The 14253-nt window shown below is 47.4% G+C and overlaps 1 protein-coding gene across 2 annotated transcripts in view; it reads left to right on the top strand.

The window, feature by feature from the left end:
• The first annotated feature begins 941 nt into the window (after nt 1-941).
• The window catches only part of DCAF12 (DDB1 and CUL4 associated factor 12), a 41407-nt gene continuing 28095 nt past the window's right edge, over nt 942-14253 (top strand). Inside the window, exons 1-2 of one of the 2 annotated variants that reach the window (XM_054031664.1) lie at nt 942-1169; nt 3105-3359. In XM_054031664.1, coding sequence (XP_053887639.1) covers nt 1089-1169; nt 3105-3359 — 336 coding nt within the window. In that variant the 5' untranslated portion in view covers nt 942-1088. Of the gene's footprint in view, nt 1170-2566; nt 2645-3104; nt 3360-14253 lie in introns of those variants that run through there. The other variant, XM_054031665.1, reaches the window with a different exon arrangement.

Below are 14253 nucleotides of genomic sequence, written 5' to 3'. Positions count from 1 at the left end.
GCAGAGGGGCAGGAGGGGGATCGCCCTGGGGCGGAAGACCAGGGGTCACAGCCAGGGGCAGGAGGGGGGATCGCCCTGGGGCGGAAGACCAGGGGTCACAGCCAGGGCAGAGGGGCAGGAGGGGGATCGCGCTGGGGCGGAGGACCAGGGGTCACAGCCAGGGCAGAGGGGCAGGAGGGGGATAGAGGGGCAGGAGGGGGATCGCGCTGGGGCGGAGGACCAGGGGTCACACCCAGGGCAGAGGGGCAGGAGGGGGATCGCGCTGGGGCGGAGGACCAGGGGTCACACCCAGGGCAGAGGGGCAGGAGGGGGATCGCGCTGGGGCGGAGGACCAGGGGTCACACCCGGGGCAGAGGGGCAGGAGGGGGATCGCGCTGGGGCGGAGGACCAGGGGTCACAGCCAGGGCAGAGGGGCAGGAGGGGGATAGAGGGGCAGGAGGGGGATCGCGCTGGGGCGGAGGACCAGGGGTCACACCCGGGGCAGAGGGGCAGGAGGGGGATCGCGCTGGGGCGGAGGACCAGGGGTCACACCCGGGGCAGAGGGGCAGGAGGGGGATCGCGCTGGGGCGGAGGACCAGGGGTCACACCCGGGGCAGAGGGGCAGAGGAGACGTGGCTCTCGCTGTGGGACAGTAGCGGCAGATCCCGTGGCGGGGACAGGGCGAGGGCGGGGGCTCAGGCCGAGGGGCAGATCACGCCCGGCGCTGCCGTCCCTGTGGTCCGCCCGACAGGCCGCGCTGGGCCTTGCAGGCCAAACACCAGGCCTCTGAGGCAGGGCCGGGGGGTTGAGTCGTTCACGTCCGCCCCGTTCTCCTAGCAACCACGCAGGGCGGGGCGCTGCGCAGCGAGCGCCCCATCTCCGCGCGGCCCGTCCGTGGCGGTTGCTAGGAAACCGTGCGACGGGAGCTCTGCCGTAAACTTGTCGTCGGGGCGTAAAATGCCGTGAAGCCCGGCCGGCTGGGCCTGCGGGCGGTGAGAGGGACAGGGTCCGGCTCCCCCGCACGTATATGCCCCGTCCTCCGGCGGCCGCCTCCCCCTCCTGCTCCATGTGGGGCCCGGGCCGGGGCCTCGGTGTCTCCCCCGCCTACTATGGCCAGGAAAACAGTTAGCAGGAAGCGGAAAGCGGCGGCTGCCACTGCGGCGGCGCCCGGAGGGCTCCGAGGGGAGCAGGTAACGGGGGAAGGGGCGCGGCGGGGGCGGGGGGAAAGTAGCTAACGGCGGGCCACGGCGGCGGGGGGGGGGGAACAGGTAATGGGGGGGCGGCGGAGGGGAGCAGGTAACGGGGAGCGGGGCGGAGCAGGTAACGGGGGGGGCGGCGGGGGGAGAGCTGGGTCCAGGGAACAGGTAACTTGTGCGGGGGGGGAGGTCCGAGGTTGGTGCTGGGGTGGGGGGGGGGGCAGGGCCGAGGTCAGCGCCAACGGGGGAAGGGCCGGCTCAGCCCCGGGCGCGGGGAGGGCTGCAGAGGGTGCAGGTAACGGGCGGCAGAGGCGGGGGCCCGGGGCGGGTGTCGGCTCTAGGGAAAGGGGAGGAAGGGGTCCCGGGGCGGGTGTCGGCTCTAGGGAGAGGGGAGGAAGGGGTCCCGGGGCGGGTGTCGGCTCTAGGGAAAGGGGAGGAAGGGGTCCCGGGGCGGGTGTCGGCTCTAGGGAGAGGGGAGGAAGGGGTCCCGGGGCGGGTGTCGGCTCTAGGGAGAGGGGAGGAAGGGGTCCCGGGGCGGGTGTCGGCTCTAGGGAGAGGGGAGGAAGGGGTCCCGGGGCGGGTGTCGGCTCTAGGGAGAGGGGAGGAAGGGGTCCCGGGGCGGGTGTCGGCTCTAGGGAGAGGGGAGGAAGGGGTCCCGGGGCGGGTGTCGGCTCTAGGGAGAGGGGAGGAAGGGGTCCCGGGGCGGGTGTCGGCTCTAGGGAGAGGGGAGGAAGGGGTCCCGGGGCGGGTGTCGGCTCTAGGGAGAGGGGAGGAAGGGGTCCCGGGGCGGGTGTCGGCTCTAGGGAGAGGGGAGGAAGGGGTCCCGGGGCGGGTGTCGGCTCTAGGGAGAGGGGAGGAAGGGGTCCCGGGGAAGGAAGCGAGGGCGGTGGGGCGGACTGAGGGGGCCGGGACGGACAGGAGTAGGTTCCCGCCGCCCCCGGGCCGGTGGAGGCTCGAGGGGAGACGAGGTAGGTAATGGGGGGGCGGGGGCAGGTAACAGGGGGAGTCGGGGTGGGGAGTAACCGAGGGGATGAGCCACTTCCGTCCCGGCCGGCCAGCCTCCTGCCGCTCGCTCGGGTGCCGCCCAGGCTTGGGCCCTGGGTCACCTGGCACCTGCCCTCCGCCCCGGGAGAGAGGCTGGCACCTGGCTAGCCCGCTGCGGGGGGTGCAGAGGGGAGCCGAGGTGTTAGGGGCGGTCCCCAGGGGAGCAGGGGGGGGGGCATCCCCACAGGGCTCCGGGCGCTGCCCGTGTTTGGGTTCGAGCGTTCGAAGCCTGTAACCGACTCGCACTCCGGGCCTGGGGCGGGCGGGCGGGCGCTGCTGCTCCTGGGCAGGAAACTCACTAGTGGGTCCTGATCAACCCACCCGTCCCTCCTCCTCAGTCACTGGCAAGCCAGTAGTGCTCGATGCTCCGGAGTGATTGTAAACGGAGTGGGAGGAGGTGCTTTGCAGCTCAGGTTACTACTCAGGTCGGTATTGAACCAGGCTGTGCATTTTAAAAAAACGCTCCTCCTTTGTGTTTGAATAAGGAATCTATTTGCTGGAACACTTCCACACACACACCCCCTCCAATCAGTCTAGGTTTGATACATTTGTGTCGAAATTGATATAATTAGACCTGTCATTAAACTATCTTGACCTGGGATACTTTCAGCTGTGTTAAAGTGCTTTGGGATTTCCTGTGGGTCATAGGCATCTTTGAAATTTTATTGGAACAGCAGCATGCTGCTGGTGCCTGACAAATACGTATTTTAAGATTCTTAATATGGCTGAAGTTTATGCTGGGATGGGTTTAACCCTCTTGTATAGTATTTTAGGGTAGGTTACAAGTTTTAATTTGTTCATTGATAACTTCCTCTTCAATACAGAACCATAAATTATTTAAAATATACTGTGACTACAGCATTGAATTTTGATTGTCATTCACAGTATGGCTGGGATCACTCAGCTCACAAAAGGAAAAGACTCCCCCCAGTAAAAAAGTCTCTGGTGTACTACCTGAAAGGCCGAGAGGTTCGGCTGCAGAATGAATCCAGCTACCACCGTTTGTTGCATGGATATGCAGCACAGCAACTTCCCAGTCTCCTGAAAGAGAGAGAATTTCATCTTGGGACCCTCAATAAAGTTTTTGCGTCTCAATGGTTGAACCACCGACAAGTGGTGTGTGGGACAAAATGCAACACAGTAAGTGTGACTTACTTGTTTTTTCCTCTGATAATTACAACTACTATTTTTATGCTTGGCCTATGTGTAAATCCAGCCTGTTTCCTTTCTATCAGAGGAGTTTACTACTTTTCTTCATGGAAAAATGATGGCACAGTTGAGTCTTGATTTTTATTATGAGGATGTCAAGATTTGATCATTATTGGCTTTTATGGAAGGTAGCTGTAGAGGTGTAGGCCGGTTTAGTAACTAAGGCTAATAATAAAATAAGGCTCCATTTCTCATTACTCATTCTTGTACATGTTGCTCTCTGTGTACCATATTCTGTAAGTGCTTTTAAAGGGGCACTGTGAAGATAATTTTGCATTTAGGTGTATGATTTTTTCTCAATTTTATGGTCATAAACTGCTAAACTCAATTTTAAATATCCATTTTTTTCCATTTCGGTTTACTTTTGTTAACTTTATTCCATTTGGGCACGTGAACTACATTAGTTAATTTCATTTGTTTCTGGTGAAGCTAAGGTTCAGGTTCTTAGTGCTGCAGTGTTTGGATTTCGAACACCTCAGAGAAGTCATTGCAAAAGTCCATTGACTAAATTGGGGCCAGGATTGCGCATATCAAGCTACATGAAGCTTGATGGAGAAATAAATGTTGGCCATATGCTAAGTTGAGGGGACTCACAAAAAGAGAGTATGTGCTGGAGCAAACTGATAAATAACACAGCACCAAGTCACCTAGACTGCATGGTATATGAGAAGATGATTTAACTGTTTTTTGGCTTAAACATTTTGCAAAATGTGAGGAAATTGCAATTAGCTGTAATAAATTGGTAGAAATGGTATTTTCCCATTTAATTTTGTTTTGAAAGTATAACTGTGCTGTTGTAGTGATGGCTACAACAAAAATGGCTGAATTTAGAAAACTTGGCATGTAAATCTCTTAATGAGAACTAGTGCCTAGCTATATAAATTAAAATAGCTACATCATTTAAACAACTCTTGAGAAAAGCCTCACAATGCCTTGTCCTCTCTCCACTTACTTTCTTCCTGCTCTGGGACTGCTGCTGGGACAGTTTAAATGAGGGAGACTTAGTGGAACACAATAAATGCTTAGAAAATCTTTGTCCTTTCATGAGACTTGTAGGCCTTGCAGGGCTGCAGCGGTTTTTGCTTCATTCTGCACTTTTTATCTGTACATTACAAAGGTACAAATGGGCTGCTACCTTGTTAACAGAGTCTTGTGGGAAACTGTCACTAAAGCTGAGGAATAAAAGTGGGGAAACTAACCTTGCTGTTATGCTCTCATCTCAGTGAGGTGTAAAAGCCAGAGACGAATGGGGGGCTATTTAAATGTCAATATGAAGCACAGGCAATATTCTTTATTAAAAGAGAAAAAGCAAAAGATGGAAGGCAACATTGCTTCTTCATAACTGTGAAACATTAAGGAAATGCAAAAATGAAGGTTTTTATAGCCACTCTAGCGTGGCCACTTTATGGTACATATTTAATAGGGTTTTAAACCACACATTTCAGTAGAAAATATTCCATGCACTGTAGTCATGTGCACTAACAATAGGAAGGTTAACTGATTCCCACAAAGGGCTAAATTGTGCTATTTGGATGTAAATCTGGAGTGATTCATTAGCGTCAGTTGAGTTGCATGTAGTTTACACTAATGTAAAGGATTTAGCTCATAGTGTTTACTTTAATGAAAACTTTAACACACACGAGCAGTTTTTTGTTTTATGTAAGCTGCCTTTGGCTATATCATAACAAAATTAAAATTACTTTTTCATCATCAAATTAAAATGCATCGACACAATGTTAGCTGTGGCTTTGTTTTTGATGAATCTGCAGTGCATGTGGTTGGTTATTTCATAAGCAATGTAAAGACTATGGACAGCTGTATCAGTTGCTACAGCCTCTATCAGATACAGAAGTAACTTCTTGTTTGAGTCTCTGGGTCCTTAATTTTTTCCTATAAATATCCCTGTACATATTCTTGCACAGAGGTGAACAAACTACGGCCCGCAAGACTGTCCTGTCCTGCCCTTGAGCTCTGGGCCAGAGAGGCTAGCCCCTGGCCCCTCCCCTGCTGTCCTCCCTCCCCCACAGCCTCAGCTCGCCATGCCGCCAGCGCTCTGGGCGGTGGGGCTGCAAGGTCCTGCTGGGCAGCACGGTGGTGTGGCTGGCTCCGGCTGGGCAGCGTGGCTGACAGACATGCGGCTCTGAGCGGCATGGTGAGGGGGGGTTGGATAAGGGGCAGGGGGCAGTCAGGACATGGAGCAGGGGGCGGTTGGATGGGGTGGAGGTTGGAGGGGGCGGGGCAGCATTCAGTGGATAGGGAATGGGGGGGGCGTTGGATAGGCATGGGAGTCATGTCCCAGGGGGCGGGAGTGTGGATAGTGGTCGGAGCAGTCAGGGGACAAGGAGCCCTGAGTCGGGGGTTCTGAGGGGGGCAGTCAGGGGCGGGAAGTGGGAGGGGGCAGGGGCCAGGCTCGATCATTGTCCTTATGTATCGTGGATTTCACAGTTGGCAAGTTTTTAAATAAAATTTGGTATCTATTTTGTATTTTACTAAAATATATATGACAAAGGATCATATCCTAGTATCTCTGCCAAAAACTCAAACATACAATAGATTGACTTCTCTGAGGCGAGTTCTTATTTTGTCATTATTGTACAGTGACTAGCACAGTGGGGCCCTGTCCCTTGATTGGATTCCGTAGGTGCCAGTGCAATACACACAAGCAAATACAGCTAGCAACTGTCACCCCTGCCCTGCAACCTTGGGTGCTTTACAATATCTAAGCTGCTTCGTTTTAAGTGTAAACCAATTTTTACTGGAAAAAATGCTGGGTTTTACAAAAAGTAGTATTCGTTTTTTCTGATTTTCACCCTTCTTTTGTATCATTAAAATATATACAAAAATAACTTGTTTTATTAGGAAAATGCAATAGATTGCATGAGATGTATGTATTACAATAACACATTAGTCTGTTTATATGCAAAGCTGCCTGATGAAGTAAGGCTATGTAGAAGATACACACAGTAAATAAACAGGCACGCGCACACACAAGCTCTAAAGTGGCATGTACATCTGAACATAGTGATGAATATCACCCTCACCGCATACACATTAAAAGCTGTTAGCAGATACTGTTTTAAAGATCTGACACACAAAATGGAAAGAAAACAAAAATCTGTATCAGAATACGTTTCAGAACACAAGGAAGTATTCAAAACTTTTAAAAAAAGAAAAACACTCAACTTCATCCTTTTCTCCTATATGTGCTGCAAATGGTGTGACCCAGTTATTAAATGCAAATATTTATAGGCTAATAGTTCTAAGTCTACAACAGTAAACTGTTCAAATGAAAAGCTTTATTTGGAGATGTATTGCTATCTTAAACTCAGAGGTGGTATTGTGTTTTGTGTTCTGTTTTAGTTCTGCAGCAAACCACACTGAATTCCATTAATCAAAGCCTTAATCTACTTCTTCCCCCGTCCTTCCGTACACCAAAATTAAACCCCAATATTTACCCAGAATTTTTTTCCCCCCACTGATTTTTCACTTGTTTTTGTTGTGGCGGTAATAAACACCGATATGTTCTTGGGAAATAAATACACTAGGAAATGAAGGGCCCTAACAATGCCTTGCTGAAGTAGCTGCTACTTCAGCTGCTCGCAAACTGCCTTCCAGTTTGCAAGCCACACCATGTCTGTGTGTAACTGTAGCCTGCCAGCCTCACTTGGGTTACACTCTAGCTCCAACCAGCCTGGGTTATACTGCAGAGTGATCCCAATACACCGTGTCTTGGATTTTCCCCCAGAAATGTCTGTCCTGTACTGCCCAGCCCTCTCCTGGACAATACAAATTATATTAGGTCCACTATTTCTTTAAAAGAATAATATGCACACAACTTGTCACACCAAATGGAGTTACCCAGACACTTCAATTTAAACACAATGGATTAGATAAAACAATAAACTAAGTTTATAAACTACAAAGAGATTTTAAGTGAGTACAAGTAATGAGGCATTAAAGTAAAAAATTATTACAAGGAAAATAAAGAGAAGACATTTACTAATATTCAGCTTCACAAACTATTTCAGATTCAAGCAGTTTCTTAACATATGCTTTCAGCAGTCTTACTGACCAAACCCTGTAGGTCAGGGCCCTTTCTCCCACAGTTGAACAGATGTTTCCTTTGTCACTTCAGTGAATGCAATGGGCAGGGGGAGAGAGAAGGGTCCCTTGGCATGTGTTCTCCTTTTTATAGTTTCAGTCCACTTCTTGAAAACATTTCAGCTGTGCACCAGGAGACAGTCTATGTGGAAGGATGGTCCCTGCTGCTTTTTTTTCTCACCTGTTTGAGCTTTCTTTGTTTCCCTTCCTGCTTGATGACTCTGTTTACAGCTTGAATGCAAATGAAGTAGAGAACATACTCCTTTGTTTTGGACAGAACTGTTTGCTAGCTTCTGTTTAGGAAGGGCTATGGGGTTTGAAATGTGTTATTAATGCCATATGGGGGTATCTTATAACTTCAGTGTTGTCACTCATTTTACCAGAACAGTGAGCAGCAAATAATGAGTTTGCTACAAAAACTATTACAATAGTGCATAGGGTGTGAACAAAGGGCTGCATTCTGTCACAAGTCCTGTCCCTTGATTGGGGTCTCTAGGTGCCACTGCAGTACATATAACCAAATAGAGCTAGCAACTGCTCCTCACCCCCAAACTGAGAGACTTTTACATGTCTGTCAAAGGATGTTTTAAGGTCCATATAACAGTATCTAAATACCAATGATTGGTACCAGATATTTAGGCAGAGGAGCAGGGATGGATATGATTGCAAACAAACTAGAGAGAGAAACTTTAGGGGTGTGTGGGAGATGACTAGATTTGGTGCTTGGAAACAACATTGTGGCACCATAAAGGGGGCTGGAATGTCTGAACTTTAGTGTGTTTGAGGGGCCTCTCTCTTTAATCTTCATAGCTCTGGGGAAGGTCTTTTTACTAAACCCCAACCCCAAAAATGAGTTGATCACTCTGCAACTTCAGGTTCAAAACACCGTCCAGAACATACACTGTTCTTGTTCGTAGTAAAAGTTGAGGGGATTTCCTGTAAGCTCGGACAAGAAAATATTAGAGCTATGATGTCACTCCACTTACCTAGTGGAGTTGGTTGTCAGTTGCTTCCTGTCTAGCAGAGGGAGGCAGCACTCCTTGCTCTTAGATTTCTTCTTTCGCCCTGTCAGGATTGATCGCTAAGTTTGGGCTCAGAACCTCAAGTTTTCCTTTTATTGGCTGTTTCTGAACTGGCTTTTCAAAGGGATGAGTGGTTTGCTTCCTAATGCCGATTAGACAGCCTTTCTCCCCCCAAGTGATTATTGTGTTGTGCTCAGAGCCTCAGCAGTCTCGCTGCAAGTCACCAGCTCTTGTTTGTGTTTGAATATTTGTCGCCTGTGGAGGAGGCTGTATGTCAGCACTGGGCCCAATCTCCTTTGCACTTCAGGAGACCAGCAGACTAGTCCCATGTGATCAGTCCTGAGTTTGTGCCAGAGCTGACCAGGTTGTGATCAAATGTAAGAGCGCTTTTTCTTCCTCTTAAATGACAAGACAATCACGAGGAACACAATGGGCTCCTGACATTGCAGCACTTTGCTACTAGAGAGCGTACATGGTAATTCTCCCCCTTGTCTGGATGCAAGCTCTGATAGCCCCTGAGAGAAAGCATGGTTTAATATTTCCTTTGCAAGCCAATTTACTTTCCACTCTAATTACACCATACACCTACCCTAAGAGGTAAACACCCACGGCTGGTCCATGTTGGCTGACTCGGGCTTGCAGGACTAGGGGGCTACAGGACTATTTAACTGTGGTGTAGACATTTGGGCTGAGACTCGCCCCCCCCAGCAGAATCCAGAACATCTACACTGCAATTAAACAACTCCAGAGCCTGAGTCCTGCAAGCCTGAATCATCTTACAGAGACCAGCCGTGGGTGTTTAATTGCAGTGTAGACATACCCTATGCCTCTGAAATGGAGGATAGAGGAGAAGGGTGTTGTTCCCTGGCATCAGGGTTTCAGTCTCTTCTCTTATAAGCCTACTTTTAGAGTCTGTAACCCTGAAGGTGCAGCCTCCTGAACAGACTAAATCTGACTTGGTGCAAATGAGCTTCTAAAGGAGACCCGTTCTTTCAGTTGCATGTTGATAAATAGGTGACCATTTTTTGTTCCCATAAGTAGTTGCTGTTCTGCCACCTGCTGCATGATGCCATTCATTTGCATTCATATTTTTCTTCAAATTCTGTTTTGGCATTTCTCAGGAGATATGTGATGGGGTGTCAAAATTGATGCCCATTGATAGGTTCAGTCTCTTCCCTCTGCATCCTTTGCAGTCTGTTTAAAAATATTAACTGTCTTGACAGCCTCTTGGAATTAAACACAATGGGAGAGGCACATGAGAAACTGACAAACTAGGCTTCAGCGAGGAGCAAATAGAACAATAACACTCTTTTCTTGTTGACAAGCCTCACCCCAACCTGAAAACAGTTTGTAATTAAATTTGCTGAGTGTCGTAGAGACACCATCTTGGTGTAATGTGACATTTGGTCTCTGGTACTAAGGGCTAGTGTTCAAGTTTGCAAGTAGGCTTATATGCTGCTGTTGTAATTTCTATCTAGGTTCTTATTGTGCCCATCACATGGCATAGAACTGATGGCCTCTTTCTGCCTATTTGTTAGCTTCTCAAACAAATGTTCCTGTTCTACACTGCCCCTTATGCATGGATTGTTCTCCATGGACTGATCCATAAGGCCACTACCCTTTCTTCACATCTATCCCTTAAGAAGCATCAGTACTGTGATACTGATAAGTGGGTTTTATGCTGGAGGTACTGAGATTTATGCTTATTCCAATCTCTCTTGTGAGGAAGTCCTACCAGTGTGAGAGCCTGAACTGTTCATAAAGAAATATTACTGTTTAAAGAGTGAAGGCTAATGCATAACCTACTGTAAACCACTTTCCATTCTGGTTTGACAAACTTGCTGTCAACTCTGTGACCTTACTTTTCAGCAAGACAGTCCTGGTCAACAATAAACTCAAATGCCGACATAAATAACCAAAATACAGTTTAGTTTATACAGAAGTAGCAATGTTACTTCCTGCAAGAGTTTGAAAGAATTGCTGTGCAGAAGGAGTACAGTATGATGTGCTTATTTGTCACACAAGGAAAGTCAGCGTGCAGGCACAAACCTGGTACCGTATAAATAGAAGTTTGTGCCCACTTACGGCGTTTATGGAAAGTACACTAACTAGAGCGTCACACATCTTATTGAGTGTATAGTTCAGCCTGCATAAGCAATGAGAGCAGCATATTAAGATCTTGCCTGTGATGCAGTTGCAGCTGCAGTATGCCAGAGGTATGTCTTCAGCACTAAATGAGCTCTCTGTGGTTTGTAGTCAGTGGAAATCAGCTCTTCCCCATTTTTTCAGTTTTCATCAAAATCAATAGTTTTGCCTATTGATGCATAGAGCATTCCCTGGCATTCTGGAATTTATCAGATGGAGTATTCGAAATGTATCACGTTGGAGACAGACAAATGCCATTGAGTTTGTAGGACTTTGCTTTGCCCAGCCAAACATTTTTGGTTACAAAAGATAAAATGGGGCATGCAAGTCATGTGGCTGTGTGTAATGTACTGATGAGTTTGGCTTTCCTCCTTGCTGTCTCTAAAAGGCTGGTAAAGAACCAAAATGGAACTGACAGAAGAACTTGCAAACTGATTTAAGTACTTTATTAAGAGAGGAAGGATGGATTGTGTGGTAAAAGCACTGGCCTGTGTCTCTGGAGATTTGGGTTCAACTTCTGTCTCTGCCAAAGGCTTAACTGTGTGACCTTCAAGCAACTCACTTAATTGCTGTCTGCCTCAATTCTCCCACTGCAAAGTAGAGATCATTCTTTTGTATGGTCTAGTTTGATTGTAAGCTCTGTGAGGCAGGAACTGTCTCCCAAGTGCATGTATATCACCTAGTACAATGGGGCCCTGATTGCGGCTGGGATTTGTAGGTGCTACTGTAATACAAATTCTAAAGAATGAATAAATTAGTAATCAAAGAAGGTACAATGAGATGGGTCAAATGTAGCCATAGCTAGAGCACTGCAAATCTGCAGATATTCACGGACCGTGTTTGTGGATCACGGATCGAATGCGGATAGCAATGTTGTATCTGCGCAGGGCTTTAGCCATAATATCCAGAAGCTAAAGGGATGTGGCTGTGGCAACTAAATCCCAGCTTTCCATGTGTACATTGACCCAGGCATTCTCGTCTTGATCCTTGAGCAGCGTAGCCATCACAGCCTATACCTCTGATTCAGAGATGAGGAATCCTAGAAGCTAGAGATGGGAAAGGTCTGTTGGGTCATCCAGCCTGTTTCTGTGCTAGTGCAAGATTGTTCCCCGCTGGCCAGCTTGACTCTGCCCCATTTGATAGAAACTAGGTGTGATCCTTTGGTTCCTGGTAGTTGCCAAAGCATTCTTTTGTCTGGTTAAAGCTTAGATGCCATGTTACTGCATACTGACAATTGATACAAATCACTCTTTGCTGCTAGTTAATACGTTTATGAAAGAAGTTAAAGAATAAAGAAACAGATCTACGTAACTAACCATTCAGGTATAGGCAGCTACCCAGTGCTTAGCATGTCCGCATAAGCTTGCCCCATGAGTTGTGGTTTTTGAGCGCAGACCAGGATGAAAGTTCCACCCAAAGGTGAGTTATTGAGGGAAGGGTTCTCATTCTTACTTGAGATGGAGAGGTGAGAAGGGAAAACCACTAGGGTTTTATAGTGTAGCCATTCCAGAACTTTCTTAATCATCATAGAGACTAGACTGCTTATAGACACCTGGAAGAGCGTATGCATCCATACTTTTATTTTCAGTCACAACCATGTTCTGGGTTTGTTTGGGACATTTAGCAAATGATGGGGAATAGGGCATTTCTGACTTAAGGTTTAGATGCCATAACTTGCTGGGTTTAAAAAAAAAAAACACTATTGAATTTAAAGCAACCAAATATTTCACACTTCTGAATGCATGAATTGATAACAGGATCATGGTTTCTGCCTTCCTGCTTCTTGCACTGTTGGACAGCACAGCATCTGCCTTACTGGCTGTGTTAAAGCCAGTTCAGTAGACATATCAGTGGCTGCGTTTAGCCTCCTGTTAGTTCCTTCCAGTCCTACACTTCTGTGATTCTTACTAGATCATGAGCAAATGTAGTGAAACCAGAAAGACCTGTAGGCAGTCGATAGTGCAAATTGAAAATCGGCCACCGCTTCCCCTTTTTCACACCTGCTGCCTCATGATGGTCTTGATTACCATGCTAAACTCAAGCTATTCTGGTTATTTTATTCTTTGCTTTAATTATTTTTAGATCATTCAAAAATGTTAGGCACCTCACGGAAACAGTCCCTGCCTCTAAGAGCTTATAGTTTACAGTTTAGGTCCAAATCCTTAACACAGCTAAATATCTTTGTTAGAACTGCAGTGGAATTTAAGAAAACAGTGACATGCAATAGAAGTAAGGGATTTCATCTGCAATGTGTTGGGGAGGGAGAAAGAGAACTGGAAATCTAGAACAGGACTGACAGAACAGGCTGGCACAGAAGGAGGGTAGAGTATTGTCACAGGCTCATAGCATGAGCAACAAATTGAAACTTAAAACATGTTAGTTTGGTTGCTTGCTGTAGGTGAATGCTATTAAGCATGGAAGACCAAAAAAATTAAAGCAGAAGGGATTGGGTGTCAATGAACCTTGACATTGTTTGTCCAAGTCCCCTTTTATGTGTGTCTCTAGTTTCTCAACCCTCTTGTAGATATTTGGTGGGGCCCTAATGGTTTTGCATTAGTGTCAGTTTTTTAGACTTTCACCTACAGTGTCAAATGCCTGCCCGGGGTGCCCGATGCAGCTTGTATGATATATTGATGTGATGCATATGGCATATTCAGAGTCTACAGAATCAAATATCAGGGGGTAGCCGTGTTAGTCTGTATCTACAGAAACAACAAAGAGTCTGGTGGCACCTTAAAGACTAACAGATTTATTTGGGCATAAGCTTTCGTGAGTAAAAACCTCACTTCTTCGGATGCATCCGAAGAAGTGAGGTTTTTACTCACGAAAGCTTATGCCCAAATAAATCTGTTAGTCTTTAAGGTGCCACCAGACTCTTTGTTGTTTCTACAGAATCAAAGGTTTTATTTTTTTAAAGATGTTTCTAACACACACAGTTGTGAAGAAAACCTTCCAAACATGAACCAGGTGTAACTAATGTAATGCTGTTCCCCATAGTCTGCAGGCATTCTGACTCCATTAATCTGAGTGGCGTGAACTGCCCTGTCTCTCATTAATCCCACTGCAATGCTAGCCTCCAAGCCTCGTGATGGCACGTGCACATGGTTGCACTACTTATTTAATTGGTGATGGGTGACATAAAGAAGAGGGCAGAAATTCCTGGTTCCTGCTGGAAGAAAGTAGGACACGAATGAGGGGGGGAGACAATACTTTGGGGGAAGGGAAGAAATAGTCCTAGGGAGAGTGGTGCTGAATGTGACCGTAAATATTGAACAAGTTGCGATGTTCAGATACTCTGTAAAGGCTGTTTTCTACTCTGATTTCTGTGCAAAACTCCCATTGGTAACAGTGGGAACTCCGTTGTGTATTGAAAGTAGTGTGCAGTGCTAGACTAAATTTAGTGTTTCCTAAATAAAAATGGACTTCATCCCTCTCCCCAGAATGAGTTGGACTTCCCTGGCTTACATGGATGTGTAGATGTGTGGGATAGCAACTGTAAGATCTACAACTATATTACATGTTATGGGTTTAACTTCATGTTTATGATTTGATGCTTA

Source organism: Malaclemys terrapin, chromosome 6, assembly GCF_027887155.1.
Source record: "Malaclemys terrapin pileata isolate rMalTer1 chromosome 6, rMalTer1.hap1, whole genome shotgun sequence".
Lineage (NCBI taxonomy): Eukaryota > Metazoa > Chordata > Testudines > Emydidae > Malaclemys > Malaclemys terrapin.
The sequence above is the reverse complement of the archived record's forward strand: the minus strand, read 5'-3'. Positions and strand labels throughout refer to the sequence as shown.